The sequence below is a fragment of the Solanum lycopersicum genome, chromosome 4 (assembly GCF_036512215.1).
Source record: "Solanum lycopersicum chromosome 4, SLM_r2.1".
Lineage (NCBI taxonomy): Eukaryota > Viridiplantae > Streptophyta > Magnoliopsida > Solanales > Solanaceae > Solanum > Solanum lycopersicum.
Genome location: NC_090803.1, coordinates 46,649,322 through 46,662,664, shown reverse-complemented (window position 1 = coordinate 46,662,664; position 13,343 = coordinate 46,649,322). Strand labels below are relative to the sequence as shown.

Here is a 13,343-nt window from a genome sequence, read left to right as displayed (position 1 = left end):
GAAATTGAGTAGAGGCGCCGGCCAGAATCATCTCCGGCGGGGGCAGAGTAGTGATTTTGGAGGACCAGCGGTCTATTGAAAGCATCGACCCTAAGGTGAATGAATTTTTTTTTTAGGGTTTACAGGAGTGTCAGGTCACGTGGGGTCGTCCTATGACCCTGCAATTTCAAAATTGCCAGCTAATTCCTCACGTGCAGGTTTTAAGTCCCCTTTTAAGAGGAATAGGCTGGTACACAAGGGGGAAAAGGTGGGCCCAGATGGCCCAAAGTATTTTAATGGAACAAACAAAAGAAAGTGGCCCATCTTCTTTAATTAATCCGTTTACGGTAGAACTTGAAGCAAACAATATCTCCTCCACCACAATTTTTCAAAATTGCCCAGAAGAACTAGAAACAGGGAAGATGCCAAGGATAAATATTAAAAAGAGAAGATTCATGAGGAGAGAGAAGGGAGAGAGATGATAAAATATGACCTCAGGAAGTCCTAGAAACTCTACAGCCCTTGATTATTTTTTCATGCAAGGGTGTACCCCATAAAGGATCGAGGAAAATAATTCCAGTCTGATTTCTATAGAAGAAGCAGTTCCTTTAAATCGGAAGAATCTGGAGGAAGAAGATGATCCAGATTTTGACATGCCAATTTAGATTCATCAGAATATACTCAAGTTCGCCAAAGATTTTTTGGGTTGACATTAAGGGATGGAAAGAGGAAGCAACAATGCTATTTATGAAGATAGACAGTATGAGCCGGATCAACAATGATAAGGGGAAGGAAATTGCTTAATTGACTTCAGCAGTCAAAGGGGTAAAAGAACTAAAGAGCTTGGGCATCTTCAGAAGAAGGGAACAAGAAGTAAGGGGGGATAGTGAGGGGTTTGAACCAGGCGAACAAAAGGTGTACAATCAAGAACTTAATTCATAGTTGGATAGCTGACATTTATTGCTTTCATGAGACGAAAATCGAGGGAATTATTGGGAGCTTCGTGAAAGATTTATGGGCCAATGGATGGGTATTTTAGTTATGTGGGATGGGAGACTTTGGTCAGGGGAAATTAGCAGCCTAGGAGCTAACTTCATTACATGTAAGCTCAGTGGGATAAACCAAGACTTAATTTGGTTTCTCACAGGCATTTATGTTCCAAATAGTAGGGAACAAAGAGAGGAAGTCTAGTGGGAAGTTGGCTCTGCTAGAGGTTTATTTGATGGCCCGTGGGTGGTTTGTGGAGATTTTAACACAGCAAGATTCCCATCTGAAAAAAAGAATTGCTCGAGAATATTTAGAGCAATGACAGATCTATCTGACTTTATTGAGGACATGGATTATTGGGTCCCCACCTAGTATGGGGCAAGTATACATGGAGGAAAGGGGACAGCCATGACACAACATCCAGATTAGATAGATTTCTCATGTCTAATGAATGGGATGAAGTATTCAGAAACATCAAACAGACATTATTGCACAAGGTTACCTCTGACCATAATTCTATAATGCTTCGAAGTGGGAATTGGATACCTATGAGGTCCTATTTCAAATTTGAAAATTGGTGGCTACAAACAGAGGGTTTCCTGGATAGAGTGAAGGAATGGTGGAGCTCTATAGTATGTGAAGGGAGGCCAGACTTTATCCTAGCTTTCAAACTGAAAGCTCTTAAGGATAAATTAAGGGAATGGAGTAAAACATCCCAAGGAAACTTAGCCTCTCAGAAACAGAGTGTTCTCAATCAAATTGCAGAATTAGAAGAAGTGCAAGATCAAAGAGCTCTTCATGAAGATGAGATTCAACTGAAGGCTGATCTCCTTGTAGAGTTTGAAAATTTAGCAAAATTTGAGGAGATATCTTGGCGACAAATATCTAGGGTTAATTGGTTGAAGCAGGAGGATAAGAACACTAAGTTCTTTCACAAAACTGCTGACTCTCACAGGAGATACAATAACATTGACGAATTAAATGTGGACGGTGAAGCAACAAAGATCCAAAGTTAATAAAAAAAGAAATCATAGACTTCTACCAGAAGCTATATTCTGAAACTGAGACATGGAGACCCTCTGGTGGCTGCAGGGAAGGGCACAAAATTTCTGAAGAAGACAATAGGATGCTACAGCGGGAATTTGAGAACCAAGAGATATGGAAGTGTGTAAAGTTTTGTGCCAGAGACAAAGCTCTGGGTCCTGATGGTTACACCATGGCCTTCTATACCCACTGTTGGGAGGTTGTTGGGGGAGGAAGTCATTGCTGCAGTAAAAAATTTCTAGGAGATGTTTCTTCCAGAAAAGCTTCAACTCCACCTATGTGGCGTTAATTCCCAAAAAGATGGGTGCAAAGAATCTCACAGATTTTGGATGCGAAGAATCTCACAGATTTTAGACCCATTAGCTTAATTGGTAGTGTGTATAAAATAATCTCCAAGGTGTTAACTGAGAGGCTTAAAAGGGTTATGCACAAGCTAGTGTACACACAACAACTTGCTTTCATTAAAGGAAGACAGATCATGGATGCTATTTTGATGGCTAATGAATGTGTCGATTTTAGGGTTAGAAGCAAGGTGCCAGGCATTTTATGCAAGTTGGACATTCAGAAAGCATATGACCATCTGAACTGGATTTTTTTGCTGGAGACCTTATCCAAAAGAGGTTTTGGTTGTAGATGGATGAGATAAATAAAGTTTTGTATCAGTACTGTGAAATATTCTATTCTCATCAATGGCTCTCCTACAGATTTCTTCTCTTCACAGAGAGGATTAAGACAGGGAGATCCCCTGTCTCCTTTCTTATTCATTATAGCTATGGAGGGACTCAATGATATGTTGAAGATTGCTCAAGAGAAACTAGGTTGAGGGGCTTCAGAGTATCAAATAGGGTGGGTGTGACATGGAGATCACACACTTACAATATGCTGATGATACTCTGTTTTTTTGAGATGCCAATAGAAATCAACTGATGATTCTCAGAGTTATATTTGTGCTATTTGAAGCCATATCAGGACTGCATATCAATTGGGAAAAAAGCTTCCTATACCCAGTGAATGAGGTCACCAATCTAATCTCTCTGGCTGGTACACTTGGGGGAAGGACTGGTGAGTTACCAACCGTATATTTTGGCATGCCACTCGGAGCAGGATGCAAGTCCTCAGGAATCTGGAATGAGGTGGTCGAGAGAAGTATGGAAGAAGATTGGTCAGCTGGAAGAGTCAATATCTCTCCCTTGGCGGGAGACTCACTCTCATCAATAGTGTTCTCGACTCCATGCCTGCCTACATGATGTCTGTCTTTCCTATCCCAGATGGGGTCATTGACAGACTTGATGCAATAAGGAGGAATTTCCTATGGGAAGGAAATAGTGACACTAAGAAATTCCACTTGGTTAAGGGGATGAATTGATTGGAGGGTTGGGGTAAGGAATTTGAAGATTCAGAACCAAAGCCTTATATGATGAAATGGCTATGGAGACTAGCATCTAGTGAACAAGCACTATGGAAAGAACTTATCAAGCAGAAGTATGAAATGGAGGGTAAATGGTCTACCAAAATGGTCACTAGTACTTATGGAACTAGCATCTGGAGGGCCATCAAAAACCTTTGGCTAAAATTAAGAGAAAATTGCAGCATTAGAGTAGGAAATGGGATGAAGGTCTCCTTCTGGGAGGACAACTGGTTAGAACAAGGCTCCCAAAAACCCTCTTTTCCCATATATCTACATTCTGAACCAACAACAAAAAGACACTGTGGCAGAAGTTTGGTCAAATCAGGATGGAATTTGAGTTTTAGAAGACCTCTAAATGATTGGGACATCCAAAGGTTAGTAGATTTCTTTGGAATCCTTGAACAATTCAAAGGAACCTCCACGTCCCAAGAGGATTGTTTTGGAATCATAACTGCAACGGAAATTTCAGAGTGAAGGAAGCTTACAAAAAGTTCAACTCTTTCACCCATCAGGTTACTGGCTGGCCAGGCCATGGAAACTTATCTGGAAAGTTAAAATACCTCCTAAAGTGTCCTGCTTCACTTTGCTACTAGTGAAGCAGGCTGTCTTGACTCGGGAGAACCTCATGAAAAGGGGTATCCAACTGAGTCCTAGGTGTTTCCTGCGTGGAGAAGAGGCTGAAACAGTCAACCACCTCTCTCTTCACTGTAGGATCACTAATATTTTGTGGAGCATTTTCATCAATTCGAAGGACCTATTTTGGGTGATGCCAAGAAATATTGTCCAGGCCCTGAAGATATGGAGTAGCTTTGCCTCCGTTTCTGGTCACAAAGAAAGATGAAAGATCATCCCCACATGTATCTGGTGGTCTGTGTGGAAAGAGAGGAACCTCAGATGCTTCCAGAACAAAAGCAACAACATCCAGAAGATGAAGATGAATTGCTTGGTTTTATTTCACTTTTGGTGTAAACAGGAGTATATGGAAGATCTAGAATCAGCAATGAATGCTTTAGGCACCTTGTAATTTTTGTTTATTTAGGATTGAAGATCTTCCTGATATTCATTTGTAATTAGTAAACCTGTAACAAGTTCTGGCAAGTTTGATTTTTTGGAATATAATACAAGACTTGTTACCTTTTAAAAGAATATTGGCTTTGGAGACAAATCTGGAAAACCATAATTCCACTCAAGGTGGGATGCTTCACTTGGCTTCTAGAGAAGGAGGCAGTACTAACACAGGAGAATCTGAGGAAACGAAACAACATTCTGGTGACACATTGTTGTTTATGTGGGGAGGCAGCTGAGACAGTTAGGTATTTGTTCTTACATTGCAAAATCACTGGACAACTATGGAAGATTTTCATCAATCTCAGGGGCATTCAATGGACAATGCCTAGCACGATTGTTGCTCTCTCAAGATGGGAGGAAGCAGGAATTGAGGCAGAGAACAGAAGTTATTGGAGGACAAATTCCAGCATGCTGGTGGACCATTTGGAGAGAAAGGAATGCTAGAAGCTTTGAGGATAGAAGTAGATCCCTACAAATGATCAAAACAGATTGTATTCTGTTATTATGTTTTTGGTGTACAAAGAGTTCCCTTGTAGATGCAGAAGCAATCCTAGAAATATTAGAATCATGCTAGGCTTGCTGTTTTTGTAACTAGATTTTTGTATGTTTTCGTAAAGGGGCTCTCACTACTTGGTTTATAATACAAATCGTTACCTTCTCAAAAAAAAGTTTATTGGTCCACATGGACTTTTAACCCCACCCACAATACCTCAGATGGTCACTCAACTATGCATTCTTCTCTCAGAAAGTAACTCAACTTTCAATTTTCACTCAAAAGTCACTCAACTATGCACTTCTTTCTCAGAAAGCCACTCAACTTTGAATTTTAACTCAAAAGTCACTCAACTACCCACTCTTTCCTCAGAAAGTCACTTAACTATACACTCTTTCCTCAGAAAGTCACTCAATCAATTAAATTGTCTTTTTTAACTAAAATTTATTGATATTAATTATTTATATAACAAACCAAAAATTTTAAAAAATTAATTAAATCATTTAGTGATCCACCCACCTAACCCGACCCATTAAAAAATATAATATGACCCATTTTATTTTATCTTTAATCCTAAATTAATCCCTCTCTTTAAACCTTGAATTAGGATTAAAGACAAAATAAAATGGGTCATATCATGTTTTTCAATGGGTCGGGTTACGTGGGTGGATCACTAAATAGTTTAAATGGTATTTTTATTTTTAAAAAATTTTGATTTGTTATAAAAATAATTAATATCAACAAATTTTAGTTAAAAAAAATAATTTAATAGATTGAGTGACTTTCTGAGGAAAGAGTGGATAGTTGAGTGACTTTTGAGTTAAAATTCAAAGTTGAGTGACTTTCTGAGAAAGAAGTGCATAGTTGAGTGACTTTTGAGTGAAAATTGAAAGTTGAGTGACTTTCTGAGAGAAGAGTGCATAGTTGAGTGACCATATGAAGTATTAACTCCCCACAGAACCCGATCCATTCATAATGAGCCCAATAAGCAAATCTCGAAATACACTAACCCTTCAATCTTTTCAATTTACACTCCATTTTCAATATATTCCTAATATCTCTGAATGCCGAAAGAGGTTCCTCTGGGTTTTGACCTTAGAGTATGATGATGGAGAAGACGTAAATATGGCTTAATATGGAATAAGCTAAGATGTGTTTTAAGCCTCGAAAATAACTTTAATCAGAGGAAGACTGAAACTTCAAAGTTTATGCTTGGTATTTTAAGGTTAATTTACGAGAAGTATATTGATTATAATTTATGAAGAACTTATATGGGTCTCATCAGAGATCAAATGATTTCAATTATGGACCAATTGAGGAGAGAGACTTTTATTAGTAGCATCAGTATGTGCTGATAAGGTATATGTCTGTCAAATTTAGATATGTGGATTCATTCTCTGTTTATACCATTGCCTCTGTTTTTAACATTGATCCATTGGTTCAACGCATTTGGCCTAATACACGTTGAATTTCACTTAAATGTTTTTGTCAGTTATGATTTAGATTCTAATTGAAGGACCTATTCAAAGGTTTGTTGATTGATATTTCAGTATTAGGAACAAGTTGAAAATGGAGGTGTAAAATGAAAAGGAACTGACAGGTTATATACTTGTATTACTTTGGGGTTTGCTTGTTGGGTTCATTGTGAACGGGTCGTGTTCTGTGGGTTGGCTTAAAGTTCACGTGGACCATAATTTAATACCACTTGTTTAATATAAAACTCCACTAATGCCATGCCATGATTTTGTTCAAAAAGGGCATCTTAAACCTAGAGAATACGTTACGGGCAATGTTGACCAATCGGTGAACTGGGGCATTTTCAAGCCATTTTCAATATGTTAAGGGCATTTTTAGACCCTTTTCCGCACATAGTTTTTATTCTGAAAGGGGGAGGGACACTGAGAAAATGCTGTTACTATGAACTATATCTTGCATTCACTTTTACTTGTTTTATGCTGGCATGCAAGTTTGACTGATATTGGGGACAGTAAAGGTTTTCAAACAGTATTCAATCAAGTAAAACTTCAATCAAATCATCTTTCACTTGAAATATTGAAAATCAGGGGGTGTATTCTCTGTGGACTTTGACTTTTAAACCAATGGTTGTTTAAGAAACTGGCAGAGTTTATTGTTCTCTTGACCTTGGGTGGTTAATCTATCATGTTAATTGTTTCTACAGGTGATTTCTTTCTTGTATGCTGCTATGAGGTGTGTGGATTTAGGATTGAGAACTGCTCTCATAGTCACGCCTGTAAGTGTTCTGCATAACTGGCGGCAGGAATTTATAAAATGGGAACCATCAGAAATGAAGCCTCTCCGTGTCTTTATGCTTGAAGAAGTTCCAAGGTTCCTCATCTTTATAATTCTTTTGAAGCTCATATTGGGTTGCTTTGTTTTTAATTCGAGTCATATGATTGTTCAGGCTTGTTGAATCCTCAGTGGTAATATCTTCAAATTATACTAAGCAGCAGCTTACTGTATGTTCTTTAAGAGCTCATGAATGGTGTGCATGTTCTTGGTCAATTTGTCTTGTCAGTTCTAGTTGTTTCTCTCTTCTTGTTGGGCTACTTCTTTGTGAAGATGTCTAGAGGTTCCAGTAGTAGCTATGCTAGTTTGCTTTTTTTTTTTATATGATGAAGTAAAGGATTTCATTAAGGAGCATTAGGATGATGCTAAAGGCAAAAGTGTAGAAAGAAAGAGGTTCCCTTACAAGAGTACTAAGCTAGAATCAAAGAGCTAACAAAATCCAAAAAACTGTCAACACTATTAACAGGAGACTAAAATTTCCAACTAAACAGACTGACTAGGAATCTAGCTTTTAGAGTACGTCTTGGAGTTGAGATCCCACCAAAGGATCTGCAATTTCTTTCATTCCAGACCACCAAAAAATTACTGCTGGAATCAGCCTCCAGATCTTCTTGATTGTTTTATCAACCTTCCACAAAATCCAACTAGAGTAGGCTTCTTGATGTTCCTAGGTAAGACCCAATGTAGACCAAACATATTGGGGAAGCAGTTCCAGATGTGTGCTACAAAGGGCAATGCAAAAGAAGGTGGTTGACATTTTCAGATGACTATCGCACAAAAAGCATCTACTGACCAGAACCTTTTTCTTTTTGCAAAGGTTATCATGAGTAAGCACAGCATCATTGAGAAGAAGCCATGTGAAGCATGTTACTTTAGGGGGAGTCCTAATTTTCCAAACATGCTTCCATGGCCAGTTGTCCAGCAACTCATTCTGAGAGCTCATGAGGCAGTAGTTGTATCTGACCGTGTATTTCTCCTCCGTGGACAATTTCTGTGTCTGTATGAAGCCTTTCACTTCTGTATTCTTCTAGAGTAGGAAGGAGTGTGAGGAGATCATTCATTTCCCAGTCTTGAAGGTTTCTTCTGAATAGAGGGAAAAGTGCATTTTTGTCTCAGTATTGGCTCACAAAGAAGTCTTGGTTGGTGGCATTTGGTAGAGTCGAGGATAAGAGACTTGCAGAGTATTGTTGCCCAACCATCTATCTTTCCAGAATTTAGTTCAGTTTTTTTAAGGGTAAAAATTGAATTAAAAGAAATAACACCAGTAAAGATATTACGTTAAGAACTCAATAAATCCCAAAAGAGTATGAACACCCTGTCCAATAACCCATAATCTTACACATCGCCTAATAGATCTACCACGTCTCTTATTTTTTCCCTCATATTCTTTCTACACCAAAAAAAGAAAAAATTAAGACAATTTATGCTAGTACCTTCAAAAAATCTTGAATTCCTCTCTTTCGATACTGTCAACCAAATAGAAGCAGGTAGGACCTGCCAGCGGTTCTCATCACCTCCCTCTCTCCCAATACTTCTCCAGCTGCTTAGCATCATCAAGGTAGAACTTGGCATTGCCCATTTAATACCCGAAATACAAAGGAACATGTGCAACAGATCTGTAGTTGTCTTGTCATGTAAAAACAGAGGTTCATTACTTTCTCCATCCTGTCCACATAAAAGGCGGCTTGAACAAATCTGAAGACCTCTCCTTTGTGATCTTTCTTGGGTTAAGCATGCTTTTCTAGTTACCAGCCAGACAAAACCTGATACCTTCTCAGGTATATTCACTATCCAGACCTGCTTCCAAGGTCAGCACACATTCTCATTTTCAGTGCCTTTATGATTCAACTTCAAGTATGCTGATTTAACTGAGACTGCCCCTTTATAATTCAGCTTCCATCTAAGTCTCTGGGCAGTCAGATAAGCCATCAAAAGATTCCAGTAAATTAAGCAATGTAGATTGTGCTCCAACTTCCCAATGAATAAGAGCTCTTCTGAAATTCAAATAACATCGTTGTTGACTCCACATTTGGTTGATTGTAACCTGTTTTTGAGTACAGATCATTGAAAGTTCTTCTGAAATTGAAATGCCAATTTTGTTGACTCCACATTTGTTTGATCATAACCTGTTTTTGACTACTTATTGAGTACAAAACTGGAAAATTGGACTTAAGGCTATTCTTGCCGACCCACTGATATTCCCCAGAAATCATTTTTTCTTCCATCTCCCACCACAATCTCTACATTACCCCCCAAAAGCATGCCATTGATTTCTCGTAGTTCTCCAGAAACTGCTGCCATAGGGGCTTTTGACTTCATTTGTTGTCCACAGATTCAACATCCCATATTTGTGTGATATTAATTAAGGTTCTCCACAAATTCCTGTCCTCTGCATTGAGCCTCTATAGCCACTTTTGAAGGAGGCTTCCATTGTGCATTCTAAAAATCTTAATGCCCAATTTCTTCTGTTCCTTTCTTAACATTTCTTTATCCCATTCTGCCAGATTCATGCATCTATTCTCGTCGTTGCTTGCTAAAGAAAATTGTTATGAATGAGCAAATCAAATCTTGAAATTTAAGGAGGATGACAACAAATGGTTTCCTTATTGTTTGTCTTAGTACCCATTAGTCCTGAAAAAGAAAACAATGTCCAAGCCAGTTGTGTGCACACCTTACTAATTTCATGGGGTGCCTACTACTTTCGATCAACATAGGTACCACGTGACTTTATCCACCAAGGCTTGGACAGATGAAAAATGTTCATTATATGTTGCAAATAGAGAATGCACTATGCAACAACTTAAGCTTTTAGATGAGATAGTAACACACTTCACTCTAGCTTTATAAAAAAGAATCATTATGTGCTTGGCAAAAAAGAATCAAGTTTGTACATTAGTGGACATGTTGAAAATATAATTAAGTAAATAAAAGTGTGCTTTCTCTTATAACTTAAGCTTATAGATGAGATGGTTTTGCACCCAAGAGTGTTGCCCAATGCTCAATGAAGTAAATCACGAGGTCTCTGGTTCAAATTCTAGCAGAGTCAGAAAACCAATTGACATGCATATCAATTCTAATCGAAAATTACTGTATAATCTCCTCGCGAGCTGCAAGAACCTACTCCTATCAAAATGAGAAGCATCAAGCAGAACTTGAACTTGAAGAAGCGAGCCTCTATCTGAGAAAGCCATTGCACGCTAGCCCCTTGTATAGGGTTTCAGACCTACACACCCCTAAACTACAAGCTTTCTTTGAAGCCCCTACAACATGGGATATTGCCTAAGAAATTCAGTTCTTAAGTAGAAGTATGCTGTTTATGATTGATGGTTGGCAGTTAGTGATTCTGCCATATGATCTAAGTTTTCCTTGAGTTTATTTTTAGCGATTTTAACTGGTACAAAAAGAGAAGAAGAAGAATAGGACTAGGCAATTTTTTCTCCTTAGTCTCATTTCTATGTGACCTGCTATATTTTGGTTTATCCCGGAGCCCTGTGGCAGTATATTGTTTGGGAACCTTTTTTATACACTCTTCTATCTTATATCTGGATTCTGTACCCACCTTGATATTGTTAAATGTTCAAATTAATCATGAAGTTAACTTTTCATGAACTTTATGCTACTTCCATTTTAGTACAATCAAATATTAGCCTCGCTTAATAGCCATGCTAAATGAAGTATAAGGTGGTTTAAAGTTGGACTACGGTTAATTAAATATCTGCCTTTCTCTTAATAACTAGCTAGATGAAGTAAGGTTGCATAAAATTGGACTATGGTTTTGTTTTCTCTCTGCTGATGAGAGTCTTGAAATGTGACATCCTGTAGAAGGGTGATTGCCGAGGATTATATTTTTAATAGGCATCATTGATGAAGATAGTTGATGAGTAGCTTATAATGCTTCAAACTCATACCCATCTCTTAGTTGAACTTTTTATTCTGGCGTCTGGCAAAAATTATTCTTGTGAGATCTTTTTACTTGTAGGGTGATATCGGTCTAGCTGATCTGGAACTGAACTTATGCATCCAAATTGCTGGAAATAATGAAGGAGATTCGAGGATGTATTTTTAGTACTGTTAATTTGGTTCTCTGTTATTTCAAGATCATGGGTTTCTGCTTCTCTTGTTTTCTTCTTCTATTTCTATTGATCAGTATCATCTAAGTATTCATGTTTTCTGTTTTGCTGGCCATCTTACTTGATGATTATCACTTGATTTGATGGAAAATTTCAATCATCCCCGGAGTAAAATGCAAAATATTCTTGGGCCTATAAGTACTGGAAAAGGAGAAAGTGATGCAACACCAGTGGGAAGGCACTACTTTAGAAAACGAAAAAATATAACAGCCAGTGGGTTCCACTAATGCACACCAAATGTGTGCTATTTAGTAGAGCCCCTATTCTGCAATCTAGTCATCATAGTGATTCTCTTTCATATTTACTAATTTTTGTCACCAAATGTGTTTTACAGAACAACCAGCTTTTCTTTTCCACAAGTTATCAGATTGTCTTGAAGGATTCCATTACACCAAAAATAATGCTATTTAGTTGGGGGTTTGCATTACCTTCAGAGGTGGATTGCCTGCTATAGGGTATGACAAAGTCTTTCTGGCCCAAAGGAATAGCCATTTCCATAATATTGAGAGATACAAATTTTTTTCTATTCCTATGAATTTCATTGGACCCAGAAATGATTCAAACTTTTACAATCTGGTCTTCTAAAACATTCCTTTCGAACTGAGGGTACAGAAACCACCTCTCTACCCCACAAAGATAGGAATAAATTCTGCATACTCTTCCTAGACCCCACTTGTAGGATTACACTTGGTATGTTATTGTTGGTGTACTAAATGATGCTCTGTCATTTTGGATATTTTAGCCACCAGAATGAGGTCGGTGGACCCATAAGATTTTCTTGTTTCTATGAGTCATCAGATTGAATTAAAGATTCCTGTCTTGTATTCTTGGCAGTGATGCTTCCACTTCATCTAGCAGTATTTTAGGAAAGCGAGCGCTTCATCGCTTAAAGCGAAGCGGTGTGAGCTTTCTACGCTTCACAGACTAGACTTCATCGCTTTAAGCGAGCGCATCATCGCTTAAAGCGTGAAGCAGGGCCTTATCGCTTTTTTCGAACACTGTCATCGAGTGTTATATATATTATTGGAAGTTTTCGGTGACAGAATTCTTTTTATGATGTCTGGCTCTTCGTTTTATCATGCCCTGTTATGGTTTTTAGGCATGTGTAAGTGTGTTTCTTTCAATGAAGTCCCATATTTAGCTATTATTTTCTTGTGTTTTCTTTGCATGTCCTATTTTTTGATCGGCTGTTAGGATTTTTTAAATGTTTTCTAATTGGCTGTTAGTATTTTTGTATTGAAGTACTCTGAACATTCATTTTAAAACCTCTGAGTCATTTTATAGGTGGCATCTTAGTCAACTTTACTCTACTCTATTTTACAGGGAGAGAAGGGCCGAGCTACTCCAAAAATGGAGAGTAAAAGGTGGCGTTTTCTTAATTGGCTACACTGCTTTCAGAAATTTGACACTAGGGAAGAATATAAAAGAGCGCCACGTGGCCAGAGAAATTTGTCAGGCTCTTCAGGTAGTGTTTGTTACCCTTAGAATTGATAATTGTGAATTTTTGATGGAGATGAGAGTGAAGAATCTCCCCCAGTTACTTCATTTTCATGTCCTTTTGGCTTAATATTATGCTCTTTTTTGAGACAAGCAACATTCTATTCACTAAAAACTTGGCCACCTTAGAAAAAGGTGCTAAGTTGGAAACTTTACAAGCATCGGAGAGGTACTTAAACACTGCCCAAAACCTATATACATTGCCAATTGTGAAGGCACTAGCAGTTCTATCGAGAAAATTAGGATAATTTATACATGTTATTCTGACATGGGCCTGACTCAACTCCTTTCTTTAAGTAGCTTCTCTTTCTCTTTACCCTTGTGCAAATCCGATCTTACGTTCAACTTATTTGATTGAATTTAAGGAAGGCTTCTGGATGTCAACCTGACGTGAGGATATTGCGCCATCTCCATTCCATCCATTGGGCAT

At 38.0% G+C, this 13,343-nt stretch overlaps 1 protein-coding gene across 2 annotated transcripts in view; it reads left to right on the top strand.

Moving 5' to 3' along the window:
• LOC101246047 (protein CHROMATIN REMODELING 20) overlaps positions 1-13,343 on the top strand; it is a 45,671-nt gene that overhangs the window by 16,789 nt on the left and 15,539 nt on the right. For both annotated transcript variants that reach the window (XM_010321526.4, XM_010321527.4), the window contains exons 14-15: positions 7,159-7,325; positions 12,740-12,881. In XM_010321526.4, coding sequence (XP_010319828.1) covers positions 7,159-7,325; positions 12,740-12,881 — 309 coding nt within the window. The remainder of the gene's footprint in view (positions 1-7,158; positions 7,326-12,739; positions 12,882-13,343) is intronic.